General features: G+C 40.6%; 4 protein-coding genes across 4 annotated transcripts; 1 reads left to right on the top strand and 3 right to left on the bottom strand.

Annotated features, from left to right (window-relative positions):
- Positions 1-6: 6 nt before the first annotated feature.
- On the bottom strand, positions 7-665 carry LOC115765652 (ubiquitin-like protein 4A). The gene is made up of 2 exons (XM_030709309.1): positions 535-665; positions 7-468 (listed from the first exon to the last, which is right to left on the bottom strand). Exons 1-2 carry the CDS (start codon positions 580-582, stop codon positions 139-141), a joined length of 378 nt encoding a protein of 125 aa, XP_030565169.1. The 5' UTR covers positions 583-665; the 3' UTR covers positions 7-138.
- A 5,046-nt stretch (positions 666-5,711) lies between these two features.
- On the top strand, positions 5,712-10,931 carry LOC115765647 (serine/threonine-protein phosphatase 2A 56 kDa regulatory subunit gamma isoform; the record flags this gene model as incomplete). The annotated part of the gene is made up of 8 exons (XM_030709305.1): positions 5,712-6,434; positions 6,592-7,027; positions 7,226-7,422; positions 7,486-7,820; positions 7,925-8,155; positions 8,223-8,615; positions 8,689-8,923; positions 10,252-10,931. Coding segments are annotated over 8 exons (2,697 nt in total), but the record flags the coding sequence as incomplete, so codon positions are not given.
- A 29-nt stretch (positions 10,932-10,960) lies between these two features.
- Positions 10,961-16,597, bottom strand: LOC115765646 (importin-13). Its single transcript, XM_030709304.1, has 9 exons — positions 16,337-16,597; positions 16,112-16,279; positions 15,727-16,055; positions 14,990-15,668; positions 14,326-14,925; positions 14,072-14,269; positions 13,871-14,008; positions 13,253-13,812; positions 10,961-13,190 (listed from the first exon to the last, which is right to left on the bottom strand). Exons 1-9 carry the CDS (start codon positions 16,496-16,498, stop codon positions 13,097-13,099), a joined length of 2,928 nt encoding a protein of 975 aa, XP_030565164.1. The 5' UTR covers positions 16,499-16,597; the 3' UTR covers positions 10,961-13,096.
- A 319-nt stretch (positions 16,598-16,916) lies between these two features.
- Positions 16,917-18,294, bottom strand: LOC115765619. The gene is made up of 2 exons (XM_030709269.1): positions 17,874-18,294; positions 16,917-17,716 (listed from the first exon to the last, which is right to left on the bottom strand). The coding sequence occupies exons 1-2, from the start codon at positions 18,292-18,294 to the stop codon at positions 16,917-16,919; spliced, it is 1,221 nt and encodes a 406-aa protein (XP_030565129.1).
- Positions 18,295-18,383: the final 89 nt, after the last annotated feature.

Below are 18,383 nucleotides of genomic sequence, written 5' to 3'. Positions count from 1 at the left end.
TATTCAAATAAATTCAGTCGACATTCTTTTTTTTTTACTACAATAATGCTTGGGCAACAAATAATATAAATCGAGTAAAATCTGTTTTCTTCTTTGCGATATTATGTTAATAGCTTTATCAGCATAGCGTCGTCAGTTTTATAAACAATTATCAGCAAAGCGTTCCAAATCGTCCAAGCTCTGTTCTTTCAACTTTGCCTCAAAATCAGTCATGAATTCGTTGGTCAGCCGTTCGGATTGCGCTTCCGTATAGTATTTGCGAAAGGCTCGATGGATGCAGTCGCGCAGCCCAGGTTTCATGACGACCAGGTTAATCTTGGTGCCCTCTTTGATATTTGGATAGGATGCAATTGTGTGGTCATTGTTCAGAGGTCTGCCAAGCAGAAGGAGCTTCTGATTTGTGGCGGGTATTTGTAGTGCGGCTTCTATTTGTTCTTTTACTTCCAGAATGGTGGAAGTCGGTGACACCTGTCCGGAAAGGAAGACAACATTTCAATTGTACATAGTATTATGGTAAATAACCAAACAACCTACCTCAAGTGTACAATCTTTGCCTTTGAGCACCTTTATTGTAATTTTCATGGCAATTTTTATGCGTAGACTCTTTAAAACGTATTTATTTTATAAACAAAAATCGCATACCAGTGTTGCCATCTGCAAGTTAGTGATGAAAACAAATCCCGATGTTTATGCTTGTTTTTGTCGAATACAATTAAAATATATTGTAAACATCGATAGTAGAATTTTATAAATTCTAAATTTAGAAGATAAGCCCACAAGTGTCATAAAATAATGTGATGAATTGAACTCTTTAGCTGTTTAATTTTCATGCATTTCTACCTTATTTTAGTTGATTAATATTCTATTAATTTTAAAGAGTATTGTTCACTTTATTTGAAAATATGTATACATATATCTTGATTCTGTGAATTCTACTGTGAATCTATGAATTAATCGATCAATTCAATCGGTGCAGAAACAAATAGCGCTTAATTTCTTTTATTCCTCCCGGAGGGACTTCATCACATCATCGACTTGCACTCTTTGTTATGTGTGTCGCTTTATGTGGAAAAAAATATGAACAATCACTTCTGAATATAATGAAGTCTGTACTCTTTCGAATGCAGTTTTGGGCTTAACATCCAATGCGGCTGCGAAAGCGATTAATCATCATCAATGTATCGATGAAGCTGGTTTTTGGGGTATTGACCATCGATATTTTTGCCTAATAGCTGATATTGGTATGTCTGGCAACACTACTTTTATTTAGCAGCGACGTTGCGTGAACAAAATATTTTACAAAAATAATTATTTATAATTAAGATTGCGCTTGATGTTAAGTGTTTTTGATGAAGAAGCGAACTGAAAGCACTAGCGCTGATAACACGTTGTGATTTGTAAGCAAGCCTTGCGAAATTCTCAATCGGCAGAGAAAATTATAGCACAAAAGTGAAGCGCAAAAATTTCCCACAGCAATATCCACAGCCTCAAGAGCTCGAGTGAATAAACGAGAAAACATTGCGAGTGCGATTGCGAGTGTTTTGTGTGTGCGTGTGTTAGAATTAACATTTACGTAAAACAAATAAAAAAAAAAAAAAAAAACATTAATCAGCAAAATATTTAATGTTAAATCGCAGTAGAGGGAAATTTAATAAGATCTTGCAGCTTCTCGCGGTAAATAAAAGGCTCCCTCTTTTCACTAGTACCTACCCAACCCAAAACGCTCCCCCTTTTGACATTCAGAGTTTAACATTTTTTTTTTTTTTTTGCATTCCTATTATTGTTTGGCTTGTCTTTTTTCTGCAACTATTAATTATGCATAGTACACATTCAGTTTATTTCTATTCTCTCTGTTTCCCCATGTTAGCGAGCAGAGCTGTCGCCCTCCACGCGTTCTAAGGTGACATATAAAATATGCGAGTGTTTGAAAATATTGCTCATTTCTTTTTTGCATATATTCCGGTTGCTCTATACAATATTTGTGTAGCGAAATGTAAAGGCCCACAGACACCCCACCCCTACACCGCTACCTCCCTAAATATATCAACAAATGTTGTCCACACACTTGATGTTCGCATGGGAATGAGATGAATTCTTAGTCTGGCAACTCTGATCGACGGCCATTGCTTCGCAACTTGTTGCTTGCTGTCGCATTGCGTCTGTATGTTTTGATATTTGTATTTATTTTCTGTGTTTGCAATTTCGCGGAAGCGACAAACGCGTTCAGAGTATTTTAATTTTTTGCGGGAGCCGTCGCGTGATCTTTAGCTCCCAGTGTGCCTGTTAATCTGTAGCCCAATCGAAGTAATCCCTTTAAAACTTTAATGTGTGCGTGCATACATGTAAATAAACCGTATGCATGTGCACACATATGCATTTGTATCGGAACTGATTGAATGCAACTTCTTAGATGTGCTTAGAACCGTTTAGAACCGGATTCGGCGTGCTTAAAGCTGTAACTTGGTATTAATATGTGACAACTTTGTCTTCAGGCCAAGTGCGCACTGCTACTAGCGGTTTTCTTTTCTTTTTACCCCCATATTCGACAAGGTACGATTGTGTGTGTCTGTGTATTCATGTGCATATGTGTGTAGGCTGATCGGTCAATTTTTTTTTTTGCATGTTGTTGTTGTCATCTTTTTGTCTAATTTGGTTTTGTTATTGCTACGTTAATTTTCTTTTAAACACTTCCACAGCGGTGGGTTTGGAATTTTGTCCGTATTTATCAGATACAACTCAATTAAGAGAGAACTAAGAAATAAATACGAATTAAAGAGAACGAAAATTGCTCTATTTTGTTGTATGCGGTGACAGCTGTTGTTGTTGTGTTGTTAAGAACCAATCAAGAAGAAGCAGTACAATCTTAGGCTGCAGATAAAGCTGAGACCGGATTATGGATAACGACGCGTTAGAAGCAGCAACAAAAAGCACGACAGCAGCAGCAGCAGCGGCGGTGTCACCAACGTCAGCGCCAGAGGCAGCAGCGTCTATTAAAAGCGAACCGGCAACAACAAATAACAACAATAACAAAGTCACAACAGCCGCTAACGGTATCAAAGAGAATAACAGTAACTTTAGTACAACAACAACTGCAACAGCAACAACTTCAGCAGCAGCAACAAGCACAACGCCTATCGTTGTAACCAGTGGAATTGTTGCTACTCCCATCAAAAGCGAGGTGAGTAATAAATGTTTTTTAAATATATGTATGTATTCGTGCACAATACGTTTTCGAACACTTCTAGTACAGATTGTTGATAACCTATGCCTATTTCGATATTATCACAAAACAAAATATTATTTAATGCTATTCAGTCAAAATCGATTATTTTATTTTTAGCAAAACTTGTTTTTGTATCTAATCGGAAAATGAAAAATTTTCCGCCGACTACTGTTTTACATTCAATATCGAATATGCATAAAGTTATTTCTAGTAGCGCAATATGTACTAGGCAAAACAAGAAATGATCAATGTCCCGACCCAATAGAGCATGCTTAATAATTAACGTCAATTATAGAACGATTTATATGTTAGTCTCGTCGTATCCCACACACTTATAGACCTCCTTGTGGCCTCAACCTTAACGCACTATTGTTTATATCTAATCTTATCATCGCCAATGTGTACACATATGCCTAATGATTGATTTCAATTAGAGTCTCACAGTTTTGCCTTCCAAATCAAAAATCGATGTAGTGAAAACACCAAGACATACATATACATTAATGTATGTGTATTTAGAGAATGCACATTTCTTTGTTGGTATTACTAAAACCGAGACTAACAACCCACAGGCGACAGCTCAGCTTAGGCGGCAAGGATTTGCACAGACCAAGGTAATAGAAAGGGTGCCACGAAAAAGGAACTAAAGCTTAATGTTTGAAATTGTTTTATTATTTCATTTGTTTGGTTTTTACTATAATTTCAATCTATTGCCGCCGCCGTCCCCCCTACACCTGCCCCGTCTCTTTCTCTCTTCAAGAAGATGAAGCGCCTTTCGCTGCTGACCATGAATTTGCTCGATATTTGCAGGCTAACAAGACAGACAAGGACAGCACACCACCGCGTGATGCGCCGCCGCCCACGCAGATCACCAAGGGCTTGAACCTGACCACCACACCGCTGATGCGAAAGGAAAAGCGACAGACCAGCACCCGCTACAATGTATCCAAGAACTGTGAACTGACAGCGCTCAGTCCGCTCAATGAAAGTGAGTAAACAAAATATTTACATATGTGCAGCTACATATACTACATATAGATGTAAATATGTACATATGTGTAGTGGTGTGTATACTAGTAATTTTGTTGATATATGATTTGCGTTGCCGCTCAGCTGTCGAATCGCTGCTGCTCGTCGGAATTTTATTATTGTGTTATTATTTATTAAGCAAGTTCGCAAAGGTCAAGTGGGCGATGTTTATTTTGCTGGGTTACTCAACACTGCACAACTTACACATCTGCCTATATGTACATACATACATACATATGTTCATATGGTAGTTACGCCTGCCGCCCACTTTTTTTGCCATTTGCCTTGCGCGCCATTTACGCTCTCCCGGCGCACCGCTTCCTCCGTTTCAGATACAAGCGCAATGATTTGTTTGGTGTTTTTATTGCTTATCCACTTGTTAATTATTAAAACGTTTGCTGTTGGCATTCAAATATGTAGTTCCCTTTTTGGCAGTCTAGCATTGTTTTCGTCACTGTTGTTGAACACTTTTGGCGCTCTCTTACTTACTCTCATTCTCTCTCGAATGCCTCTCTTTGCTCATCCTGCGCTCGCCCACGGCAAATGTTATCGATTTTTCAGCCTGCCTGCCCTCAACAATTTGCCTCGCATTCAACACGGCTCTGCGAGAGCTCCGCAATCAAAAATTAAATTCACCGTTTAAATTGTTGCCCAACAGTTGAGTTTTACTGAATTGCTTAGCAAATTGTCTCCATTATCAAGCGCGCTGTGCACCGTTATATCCAAATCAAATTGTTAATATACTAGACATTCCTAAAACCGGTTCCGTTCTCAAAAGAAATTCGTAAGTGCGAAAATAGATGTATGTATGTATATAGGTATATAGATATATAGATACATACATACATACATACATAGTTCATATGTATGTATTGTAGTTGCTGACATCGCATGTGTGTCTATAGATCTATTATTTCTCATTTGCGACTTCCAGCAATCACTTCATATTTTTTTCATACATGTTTCATTTCCATTTTCCAATTCATTTCGTTATCGTTTTCATTTATCTGCATACATAAATAAATCATAATCTATATATTGCAATTCCCATTACAGATGCTATTAACAAAATTTACGCTTAGAACGTTAGAAAAAAGAAAAAAAAAAACAGAAATCATAAGAAAAATTAACCTTTATTAGTGTCGCATTTTTCCTACCCGTCGTTTTTGTTGTTGCTCCATATTTGTTGTTATTAGAGAGTCCCGCAATTAGCAAATGAGAACATTCAGCCAAAGTGCGTCGTGTAATTGAAAGCGATGCTTTTCGATTGCGCCGCCATTAAACAAAGTGCGGCACTAATGAAATGGTCATCGGTGCTATGTTGCTGACGGGTAACCATCACAACGGCCCCACCAAACAGCAGCAGCAGCAACAAGCGTCTGCAGCAACAGCCAACAACAACGCAAGCAACTCAGCAGCAGCAGCAGCTAAACAGGAGGAGCCACAACAACAGCAACAGCAGCCAACAGCAACCGCTGCCGCCGCTGGCTACTATGCACTGGGTGGCATACGAATACCCAAGTCGCCATCGTTTCACAGCGGCTTAGATCAGCTGGCCGACGACGAGGAGCAGTCGGGCCAGGGCGATAATAGCAAATTCAAGTTCAGCAGCGTGGGGGAGCTAAAGGCCAAGTTTGAGGTGCAGGCACGCAAAATGCCACTGTCGCCACCAGAGGCAAGTGCCACCACCACCACCGCATCATCGTCGCCATCGTCCTCATCGACTAGCTCAAATTCGTCGGCATCGGCACTGTCATCGCTGTCGCAGGCTGGCTCGTCCTCGCTGGGCTCGGCTGCAGCGAGCTTATCGGCTTCCAGCTTATCGGCGGCCACATACGGAGGTGGTGCCAATTCCGCAGCCGCAGCGTTAATTGCCTCCTCATCGCCGTTTGGGTCACAGACCTCCACGTCCTCATTGTCGCTGTCGTCCGCGACGACGAATGTGCTGCCAGCAGCAACAATAACAACAACATCAGCAGCAGCACAACAAACACCACCAGCAGCCATGTCTAAGAACACGCCCACCACAACAGCAACTGGAGTTGCAACCGGAACAAGCGGCAACTCACTGGTGTCCACCTTGGCGCAACATTTCTCGGCAGCCACCACAGCCAGTTCATTGCTAAGCACTGCATCTAGCGCAGTCACTGCTGCAAGCATAGCCAGTTCGTCCAGCAACAAGGTTTGCAGCAATTGGTTTTGCCTCAACACACACACACACAGACACAACCAGACACTGCCTCCACCAGACAGATTCAAGTTGTACACGTAATGAATGAAATTCTCTGCTCTACTCATTTCATAAATCAAATCACGCAACCTCAACAATCATTCAACAGTCACCCGTGAGCGCCGCCGCGGCCATTAAGAACATATTGAATGCCACCAAAAATGTGGGCAGCAATGCAGCTGCGTCAAGCACCAACTGCAGCAGCAACAGCAGCAGCAGCGAAGTAGCGCCCGAGGAGCCGCTGCGCTCGACAGTGGCACAGAATCTGGTCGGTGGCATTAGCATTTCCCTAGGCATTGGCCAGCGCAACGGCAGTACGGCGACTGTGGCGGTGGTGTCGGTGGCGTCGTCGTCATTGTTGTCGACGTCGTTGTCGTCGTCGTCTGCGTCAGCACTACGCCAAAACGGCGATGCCATGGGCCACAATCTATCGTCGCCGCAGACGCTGCAACAGCTGACGGGAAGTCCAGGACGCGCACGCGATCGGAATCTGTTTCACTCGCCGCCCAACGCATCAACTGCGCTGGCGTTGCCGCCACTGCGAGGTTGCTATTGGTTACGCTCCTTCTTAGCTTCTTAGATCCATTAAAAAAAATATAGTTTTTAGTTAAGCTTGCTTCCGTCAGTTTTTTTTATTTATTGTTGTTTCGTTGGTCTCCGTTCGATTTGTAGTGCATTTAGTTTATCGAAGATACTGTTTATATATATAGTTTATAAAACCCCTTGACTATTTGCCTCCATAGAAACACCAGCGCAGGAGCGGGAGGAGCTGTTTCTGCAGAAACTACGGCAATGTTGCACTCTTTTCGATTTCTCCGAGCCCCTAAGCGATCTAAAATGGAAGGAGGTCAAACGTGCCGCCCTGCACGAGATGGTCGAGTATCTGTCCAATCAGAATGGCGTTATTACAGAGATTATCTACCCGGAGGCCATCAATATGGTATAAATGATATAATTCAGTTTTCCTCAAGATATTTTTCTCTACTCTATATTATTTGTTTAGTTTTCAGTAAATCTATTTCGCACCTTGCCGCCCTCCTCGAATCCCAATGGCGCTGAATTCGATCCGGAAGAGGATGAGCCAACATTGGAGTCATCTTGGCCACATTTGCAATTAGTCTATGAGCTATTTTTGCGTTTTTTGGAGTCACCCGATTTCCAGCCAAATATTGCAAAACGTTATATCGATCATCAATTTGTATTACAACTGTTGGATTTATTCGATTCGGAGGATCCACGTGAACGTGATTTCCTTAAGACTGTTCTACATCGCATCTATGGCAAATTCTTGGGATTGAGGGCATTTATTAGGAAACAGATCAACAACGTGTTTTACAGGTCAGTAAGAGCACAAGCAAGGTTATATTCTATTTCAAGATTTATATTGTTATTTTTAAATATATTTTTTTCAAACGTATGCAACATTTTCAATTTATTTACAGATTTATCTACGAAACGGAGCATCATAATGGCATTGCCGAGTTGCTGGAAATATTGGGTAGCATCATTAATGGATTTGCTTTACCGCTCAAGGAGGAGCACAAACAATTTTTACTTAAGGTGTTGTTGCCATTGCACAAAGCCAAGAGCCTCTCCGTATACCATCCGCAGCTGACATACTGCGTGGTGCAGTTCCTTGAAAAGGATCCCAGTTTGTCAGAGGCGGTCATAAAGTAAGTTTGCAGTATCCGCTCTTTTGAATACAATCGAGTTTAACCTTTGGACACTTGCTTCTTGTAGAAGTCTATTGAAGTTTTGGCCCAAAACCCACAGTCCTAAGGAGGTTATGTTTTTGAATGAGGTGGAGGAGCTGCTCGATGTTATTGAACCGGCCGAATTTCAGAAGGTGATGGCGCCCCTATTCCGTCAGATATCCAAATGCGTCTCTTCGCCGCATTTTCAGGTGGCGGAGCGTGCACTTTATTACTGGAACAATGAGTACATTATGTCGCTGATAGCGGACAATTCGCAGACCATATTGCCCATCATGTTTCCAGCGCTTAATCGTAACTCTAAAACGCACTGGAATAAGACCATTCACGGTCTCATTTACAATGCCCTTAAGCTGTTCATGGAGATGAATCAGCGACTGTTCGATGAGTGTAGCAAGAACTACAAACAGGAGAAGCAGCAGTAAGAAGATGAAACCTCTATAGTTTATCCTTTAGCTAACGAAAACAATCTACTCTGCCAAATGTTATTTTAGGGAACGCGAGAAGCTTACGCAACGCGAGGAGCTTTGGCAACAGGTGGAGAGCCTGGCCAAAACCAATCCGGAGTGGACCAAGGCGCGTCGCTTTAGCGATAGTCTGTCGATGTCCGATAGTCAAATACTGTACGATCAATACAATGAGAATTGTGATCTAACCTACGATAAGCTTGAGCAACAGTCAAGGCCGCCACCGGCGCTAAAGCAACAGCCAAACCAGGAGCCCAGAGAGGTGAGACAAGCCTTAGCCACACTAACCACACTACACAACTACTAACTGAACACAGCCACACACCAGCGTACTGTGTACGTGTTTGAGAAAAGTGTGTGTGTGTTTGTGTGCTTGTGCGTCAGCCAGCTAATCCTTCAACCACCTGTCTTAACACGAATCGTACGAACGAACGAACGAATGAATGCCTGTTGCAAACAATAATCGCACTCGTGTCAGTTATAAATACATGTTTCTGTATCTGTATCTATTAATATATGTACAACTTATTTAATCGTTCCTTTTCTTTATTACGCAACTACTTCCAAGCACCCACACCCTCTATTTCCGTCAATGCGCATAACATACAGAAAAATTATATAACCATAAATGAGAATGTTTTGACTAAAAGATGCTCTGCAAAAATTTTATTTTAATACATCTTATTAACATATAGCTAAAATACAAAATATTACTTGTAACACCAATTGTTTTATGTTATAATCGATTTGTTTATCGATAATATCTTTACAAAGCGAAAATCGTTTCATATTCATTACTAAATTAAGGTAGGGCATAGCTAGGGATTTTATTTTAGGGCCTTAATACAAAATTATTGCTACGCTAATAGCTTAAATTTAGGTTCGATTAAATTGTCGACAAAGTTTCTCTTGTCTCAAGCCAAATTTGATTAAATATCTTAAACTTTTTCTTTAATGGCATATGTTTGTCATATGTGTGTAAATACGTATGATCATTTGCACTGCAGTTGAGAGCATCGGTCACTACTATTTATATAATCGTATGTCATATGAAATATATATATATGGTAAGATTGATTAATATCGAAAATGAGTTTTAATATTACTGGTAGCTAGATCAATTAAATTAAACTAGTGCGAGAACAGAATCATTTGTCATTTACTTTAATAATAACTTAACATTGCAACACAAAATCTATGATAGGTCCAAAGTTTTAAATTCGTTAATACACCATCTCCTGTTTACTACGTCCATTGCTGTTTGATCTTTAAAACCGCCACAATGTAAATAATATAAACTTCTACTTTATGTATATTGTATGTGGTATATGAATGTGTGTGTACATAGATAATCGTGCGAAGTGATTCCCTTATGCGGTGTGTCGGCAACTAACTATAGCACCCATTCTAAGCCACATCATCACGAACTGCACCCGGCAATAACATCTTCAGATCTTGTAACTGTCAAACGTCAAGTGTCGTACACTTATGTAATCGTAATCGTAAACGTAATCGATAATCGGTCTGGGTTCAGAGGTGACAACATTTAAATGCCTTACTACGTCTGCATTACGCTCCCCTCGCCCACAGATGCGCGGTGAACGGAACAAGGACAAGCCGCTGATACGACGGAAATCCGACCTGCCCTCGGACAGCGGTACTGTGCGCGCCCTCATCGAGCACAAGCGAACCGATGAGTACCTGACAACGCCGCCCCCAGATGCAAACAACTGTTAGGCCTGCTGTCTGTCACCCCATTCTCTCGGGCTGGTCCTCCCTCACGTGCCCGAACGCTGGCGTTGCACAGACGTCGCTAAGGTTCTACATAGATTAAACGAAATACACATATAGAACACATAGAACACTTATATAGAAACAGAAATATGTCTAATCGATGATTATAATGATAGGGGGCTGGATGATGCTGCAGATGATTTGATGATGATAATGATGATGATGATAATAAGCTGACGTATATTGTTGTTTGTATGTTTTGTGAGCGTGTGGCAACAAGTGCAGCACACAAGTTTTATAGAAATATATTATAAATTTACAATAATAACTACATAATAAATAAACACGCATAATACCAACCAATAAAATCCCAAACAAATTCTAGCTGAAAGGCGATAAATGCTTTTTGTGTTTACCGCGAAACATTGCATGAGCCAAAAAGAATTAAACGAATTAATGAAATGATATTTTGCCCCAATTGTCGTTCTGCATGCAGCCATTGCCAATTTTCTTATACACCATTCCAATAATAATATGGATTCATTATGCTCTTACCATTTCAGTGAATACGTCAAAATTTGTACAGTTTTTGAATTGACATTGCGTAAGCTAAAGACGTAAGAAACTACCACCTTTGATTGAGCATTACCTACCCATTTATACATACTACTATGCATATGTGTGCTACTACTTCGATATAGCTATAATAGTCATCCACACAAATATCCTGCGTGCTCTGAAACGGTATACAAAAGTCAATAATTATATAGACACCTAGGTATGCGATTTAACATGACTTTGCCACACTGGTCATTGTATTTCTGTTTGTAATTTACTTCAAAAACAATAATATGAGATATACAAAAATCTATGCAGGAAGAAAAATAATTAAGAATTATATATTCTACAGTAAGCACAATAGCTTATATTGACAAACAGTAAAGTTAGCGACAATTAAATATCACACCGAGCTTATTAAACAGTATACAAAATATTGCTGAGAAAAGAGAAAGGGTAAATTTTGAGCGCATTGACATTATTATTTTTTTTTTTATATTTTGCTGACAATATAACAAATATAAAGGCTAAAATACCAATTTAAATAATTAACATAAAGGAAAATAAATATATTGGTTATAGTATTGAAATGCAAAAGTTGTCGAAAAACTCGCCTGGAAAATAATAATATTAAATAAAATATAGCATTTTGTTTCGAACGAAAACTATATTTTATGTATTTCTTATCATTAGGTTTTCTTTTAAGAGATGGTAATATTGCTAGTTATTTTTGACAGACCTAGCAGCTATTCCTGAATTAGAATCTGCTCAATTTAGTGCAATATTCTTGACTTTTCTATACCGTTAGGCAGTGGCTCATATTTTATTCAGATACAGATACAATAGAGGCAGTAAACTCTACATACGGCTGAACCGTAATAAATGATAATTATTATACTATATGCGAATAACTTACCATTAACTGCTTAAATATATACGATATATATTGGTATATATGTATTCCAATTTGTTATAAACAAATGTGGTATGTATATTTATGTGTGTGCTTATGTATGTATGTATTTTTTGTGTGTGTATTGAATATTGAGGAGACACTATATTTGATGAAAAGAGAGAAAAAAAAGGCGCAGACATCATAATCTGTAGGAGATACTTACTTAATTGTGGACTTCAAATAATTTATAAGCAGATGTTCCTTTAGGTAAATTTACATTGAAACATATTCTTCTATGTAAGTTGGGGCATCGACACTTAATATGGAACCACGAGAGTACTCCAACTTCATCCACATCAACATGAATAGTATGTATATCGCTTGATCATTATCATCCCCATTAACTCTGGAAACGGGGTCAAAAACAGACTTGGACTATTGCTGGTCGTAGCTACTATTTCTATATAATTAAATATTTAAATATATATTTACATACGTATATATTGGATCCGTGACAGTCATTAATTGGCACTGATGCCAGGCAAAACAGTCATTATATATTATATACGTATAAACCCTGGTATATGGCCCGGATTCTTAATACAAATATTTTCAAATATTCTAGCAGTCAGTCAAGAGCTGATCAAACTTTTGCTACCACTACCAAGTGCTGTACAGGCCAAGTAAATGAAAGGCTTCATTTAGTTATAGACACATATATATTATATATAGAGATGTATTTACATATTTTTGGCATTATAGATACATATGAAGGGTTAAAGAACAATAAAAAAATAAAGAAAACAATGAAAGTGAATTAAGGAAAATTCCATAGGCTGGAAAACGGTGAAAAAATCAAAGTTTTCAATTTAAGATCAACATTAAAACCATATTATGAGATATATGGCCTATAAAAAGGAATTTGTAATAAAAGGCATATAAAGCGTTAACAAAAGCGTGTAATTTTTGTAAAATTATGAATAAACGTTAAATCATGTCAAGAAACAGCCTTTTAACACATTCATTTCAGAAGATAAAGCTGAGTTCGGGCAGGCAAAATATTTATAAACCTATATTTAAAATATATTTGCCTGCCCCAGCACAGCAATAATATTTGACATCATTAAAAATAAACAACTTATTGGAAGGAACATTTACAGAGCGCCTTAATTACAATTAACATCTAATTACACAGAACAGGACGATAAAATATAAGAGATTTGGCCATGAAGTTGAGCAATCTCCTCTTCAATTAGCTGGAGACTGAAGCGGGACAAGTCCTCGTGTCTTGCCAGCCAGCTCCGTCAGATGTTGTTGCAGCAGCCGCTTGTTGAACTTTACCCTGTAGAGCATATAATTGGTGTCAAGAAGATATACAATAGCAGCTGCGAGGATTTTACTCACTTGATGATAAGCGTAACATAACGCGACTTTTCGGCCTCGCTGATGAGCTCAGTGGGAAAGTTGGGCACGGACATTACAGTCTTTAGCCAAACAGCCATTTCGGCCGGATACTTTTTGTTCATGGATAGAAATACATCAGCAAATTTATCCACTTGCTGTCGCGGCGTCATATAGCCCACACAAATCATGGCCGTGTGAAGGATCTGCTCACCCGAGGCTAGCACCACATCGGTCATATGCGCATGATTCCTCGATTGCATCAGAAATTGTGTAACAAATTGTGTGCTTGCGCGTATGGGACCATTTTCGGGTAGCGTCATGGCGCGCTGTGCATAGTAAATAAGACGATCGTAGGCAATCGTTTTGTCCTCCAACACTTGTGGCACCTTTTTAATGATTTGCGTAAGACAGGCGAAGAACATCTCCATGGTATCGGATATGTTGGAGAAGTTCTCATGGGGCGTATTTTCAAACAATTTAAAACTGTGCTTCACAAACTCCAATAGCAGCTGCTGCATCAATGGCTTGCAGCTCTCCTCCGAGAAGAAGACGATTATGGCCTGAAATAGTTGTCAAATGTGGTTTCAATCCTAACTAAATCAGGTATAGCATGCTCACGGTTTTGGTTATCTCTAGAGTGGGCGCACAGCAGCGGGTTTGAAAACTCGCCACAATAAAATAGCACAAGTCCTGCAACATTGGCCTAAAGCTGCTTCCCAAATTAACAATGGCATGCTTTAAAGCGCTGCAGGCAGCCTGTGTAAATGTAGATAAAAGTTTACACAATTCCAACAATTAGGTTTGGTTTTTAGCGCGCACCTCTAGTACGTCTAGTTCCTCCACCCACAGCTCGGCAATGAGCCGAAAAATTGGCATCGTCTTTTCCATAACCAGCAGCACGGGCTGCACATTGTGCACTTCCTTTAGCTCTTCATCAACATCTGTGTTAAGCGACGAAAACAGCGTCGAGATCATGTTGAGACGGAATATTGTGCGTATGCGTGCTGCAGGTGTCGTCTGCACAAAGACATTTCATATTATAAATATAATCAGATATAGTGTAATTTACTTACGGCGCCCGCCTGGCAAATAGTCTGAAGCTCCTCGAAACAGGGACTGACTATGATGTCTAGATATTTGGGTATTTGCTCCGGTGGCAGCAAGCTCATCAGTTTACCTATGCTGAACATGAGACGCACCGAGTCCGAATTCTTCATGCGGCCTGTACTGAGCGTAGCTTGACAAGCATCAAGGAGCGGTTCCGCGTATGGCTTCAATTGCAGTTGGCAATCGCGGCACAGCTCCTTGAGGCCCAGCGTTGCCTGTGCCGACATTGTCGAGTTGAGACCGCGTACCAGCAGATCAATAGCTGGCGGTATAAAGGTGGGATTATCCATTAGCCACGAACAATAGGAGCCAACTGTCTCGAGCGCAGTGCCGAGTAGCTTCTCGTTAAGCTTCTCATACGGTATCTCGGAGAGCACGCGCATTAGCTTGGGTATCTGGCGAGACTCCTCGCCGCCAAAATGCTCGGCGACCGACTGAAATGAGTAGATGCAAGCCTCTAGTTTCGTCCAGTGTGTGGGATGCGTCTGCAGCTCGGCAATGGCCTCGTCTAGCATAGCTGCTAATATCTCCAATATGTAGTCGTCTAATACATCATAACAATACATCTGCAGACGATAAGGCACTGCGAATTAGCATAATTAATTACCAGGATAAAAGTGTGTGCCTTACAAAAGTATCGGAAATATCCTGACGATAGCAACGGAAACATTCCAGATCATCGGAGTTCCACTTGTCAATGGAGCTCTCGTCGGGCTGCTCGGATTTACGAACCAGGACAGTGGTCAAGTGTGCGTAGAGCGGTTTTATATGCTCCCAGCACTTGCGCTTTTCCTCGTCTGGCATGGCAAAAACATCGCCTTGCAGCATATACCAAAAAGCCAGGGCCATGGTGCTGCATGATTCCTCTACAGGATATATTCCCGGCTTATCTGTGCACTGCAGTATCTCATGTACCATGCGGCACCAGATGGCAAATAACTCTGGATCTGTGGCCGTGATGCCGCTCAAAAACAAAGCCGAATGTCGTTCCACGGCAGACACAAACAGCATATAGATGTGCACAATAATGTCTTCATTATCGTTATCCCGTCGCCATTCCCTTTGGGTGATGTCGCATAGTGAATCCAGAAACATTTTAATCAGCACAGCAGCCGTCTTGGGATAGTTGTGACAATCTGGCTGCACAATTATGCTGACCATTGCCTTGAGACAGGTCTCGGCGAGTTCATTTTCGTCGGCAGACATGCAGCCAACGCCAGAACGGATGCAGGGCCAGTAACACTTGTTCACTAGCTCCAACATCACGCCACAGATGCTGACGCAGCTCTCAATTGAGTAGCCAATGCTTCTACGAGTTTTACAATAGGCTAGGTATATAAATTTAAAGATATATGGTTATCTCGCACCTGATCCAGACACTGACGCACTTCACCGCACGTGCCATATTGTTGTAGCCTTCGGTGTCCCATTCTGTGTTCATTTGCTGCTTCAAATATGCCTCGACAGTCTGCAGCACGAGCGGCACACGCTTGCCTATCTCAGCGCGCAGTGTAACGCGTTTTACGGAGGTATGAATGACTTGCGCCTCCTCGGGTATGCCCTGCAGCACTTCCAGCATGATCCACAGCTGTACATCGGCGGTAACGTTTGGAATACGTTGATTTTGGAACGTCTCGATTACCTCTTCAATGGCGCAAGGCCAATCCTCCAGCATGTGAACAATAAAAGCGCTCAACTAAGTAATTCAAATATGGATTAAGTATACAAGTGCTGTTCATATTGTGCCCTTACCGATAGACAAAGCCGATTAAGCACTAGTTTGGGTCCTCCTGCGAATTGCACAATCGTTTCCAAAATCTTTTGTTTCAGCTCCTCACGGTTTTCGGGTGGCACTTCGTGCCAATACTTCATCAGCTTTGAGTGTAGTGTAATTGCGCCAAAAAATTGCACTTCTTGACTCTATGCAGTAAAAACTTAATTTTTCGGTCCTTAAAGCGAAATTTCAAAGCCACCCACCTTGCCCAGCTGCATAAGCTGCCAGGAAAACTGCCAGGCCTGTGGGCTGGCCTCGGCCTTCGTCAGCCATTCGTGTGTGATTGCCTGTTCCTGCGATGTGGAACGGTAAAAGACAACCACTGCTTCCTCCAGTTGCTCAATACTGATGGTTTCGAAATCCATGCTCAACTACTTCTTATTTGCTACCTAAATAGCCCAAGTCCCAGCAGTTTAAGCAGGACTTGGCTTTTTCAATTACTTTTATTTGGATGCAAAAATGAGCTCTTAACGCCTAGGGATGGCCCAAGAATTTAATGCATCGACAATATCGATAAGTTGGCAAAGTATATACAACGATAATTCGAATTTACCGATAACTTGCAGTGTATCGATTACTGAGCGGTAAACCTAAAGTGCTTTTCTGTGAATTTTAGATTTTAAATATGTGGACAGACATTTTAGAACTATTTGGTTTTTGCTTTAGATTGAGAAATTAACAAAAACATCTAAAAAAAAAACGGGGTATTTATTCAAATTATACGTTTCAACTCGTTCGTAATTCAATTACTAAATATGCTAGTTTGACTGCACTCAAACAATTTTAAAACTCAAAAGTCAGCTTCCAGAAGCAGTACTTGAGTTTGAAGCAATGATCTTGTATAAAACTCTTGCTCTCCCGATCCACATACAGAATGAGCTGTTCATTTTTGCATAAACTGGTTACGGCTTTGCTGGCAAACTGCTCCGACTCCTGATCGAGCATTGAGCGCTCCAATACGCACCACTTATTTGTGCTTAGGCCCTGATTCTGCAGTTCGAGCAGATGAAAAATATTCTTCAGCTCTTTTCCTTCAACAACTTGTGGCAGCACCATACTGCATTTCAACAGTTCGAAATACTTAATAAAACTGAAACACTTATATGCGTTCATAGTGCGGACACCTGTAGCAATCCAGTCGCACGTCTCATTGTCTTCACAAAGCATCCACAATTTGTCATCGTAAGCCGTTATTGAGGCATATTCACTAAAGTTTAAGCGACCACAACTCTCAGAGGACTCAAAAAGCTGATAAAAATGTTTCATTAGACGATCATAGTCCAAATGCGGCTCATCGATGGCATGGCTTATAACCAGCGCATATCTACGTTGTTCCGGCTTCATGGCAATGTAGGGAGCAGACAGGTTCATAGTTGGGTCTGGACTTAGCTCTTGTACGGATCTCTGATTAAGAGATTCATTAAAGGAAATACAAGCCTGTGGCGCCTTTTCGCCCACTATAACGTTGTCAATTTGTCTGTCTGCAGTGAGTTTTGAAGCAGTCACTGAAGGTGCAACTGCAGGTATTTCTGGCACAACACGTATTTTGTCTAGGTGTGGCTTCGCCTGACTCATCGGAGTAGCTGTAGTAGATGTAGGTTCACAACGTTTATCGGTTTGCTCTGTTAAAGGGCAGGATCTACAAGAAATTAGTTGAAAAATTATCTGTGGCTATTTAAATATGAATTAGCAGCCACCTTTTTGGGGGAGAATCGTTCTTTGTAATCGATTTGCGTTTACGATTTCGCGTATCCTCGCTTGATTCTGAGGAGTTGCTACTGTTGCTGTTATCTGTCGAATCTGATTCGGATGTTGTCGAATGCCAAGAATTATCCGAGTCAATTATATTCTCACAATACTGTGGCACATGATCAATGGGCAAATTTCTAGCATTTGACGGTTGGCTGAAGAAGTTGTTCTGTTTATCACCTTCGTCCTGGCTATAGAACTGCAAGAAGCAGAAAAACTGGTTGTTCGTATATAGAGAAATGGCCGCTCCATTAATATTATCGCCGCCAATTTCCTGATTAACGACCTTAGAGAGCTCATCAAAGTTGTTCAATGTGCGATCGAGTGTTTTTATCTCCTGTTTATCTGCCGGTATGTCTACAAAGGCTTCCAAATGGCGCTTCAAATCATAGACTGAGGCTGTGTCCTCCATGTTAAAAATGTGAGGAGCCTAAGAGAGCAGCGTTCAATGTAAATACATTAATTTAATTTGTAAACTCACCTTATCATTCCCCTGATCCT

This window comes from Drosophila novamexicana, unplaced genomic scaffold, assembly GCF_003285875.2.
Source record: "Drosophila novamexicana strain 15010-1031.04,08,12 unplaced genomic scaffold, DnovRS2.1 tig00000986-arrow-arrow-pilon, whole genome shotgun sequence".
NCBI lineage: Eukaryota > Metazoa > Arthropoda > Insecta > Diptera > Drosophilidae > Drosophila > Drosophila novamexicana.
The sequence above is the reverse complement of the archived record's forward strand: the minus strand, read 5'-3'. Positions and strand labels throughout refer to the sequence as shown.

Bases quoted from the DNA above. Each gene is read 5' to 3' on its own strand.
- LOC115765652 (XM_030709309.1), bottom strand. From the start codon at position 582: ATGAAAATTACAATAAAGGTGCTCAAAGGCAAAGATTGTACACTTGAG. The intron at 469-534 runs GTAGGTTGTTTG...CTTTCCGGACAG, and splicing joins GCAAAGATTGTACACTTGAG to GTGTCACCGACTTCCACCAT.
- LOC115765646 (XM_030709304.1), bottom strand. From the start codon at position 16,498: ATGGATTTCGAAACCATCAGTATTGAGCAACTGGAGGAAGCAGTGGTT. The intron at 15,669-15,726 runs GTGCGAGATAAC...TAAAACTCGTAG, and splicing joins TGCGTCAGTGTCTGGATCAG to AAGCATTGGCTACTCAATTG. The intron at 14,009-14,071 runs GTGCGCGCTAAA...ACATTTACACAG, and splicing joins AGGAACTAGACGTACTAGAG to GCTGCCTGCAGCGCTTTAAA.
- LOC115765619 (XM_030709269.1), bottom strand. From the start codon at position 18,294: ATGGAGGACACAGCCTCAGTCTATGATTTGAAGCGCCATTTGGAAGCC. The intron at 17,717-17,873 runs GTAAACGCAAAT...CATCTACTACAG, and splicing joins AAGCGAGGATACGCGAAATC to CTACTCCGATGAGTCAGGCG.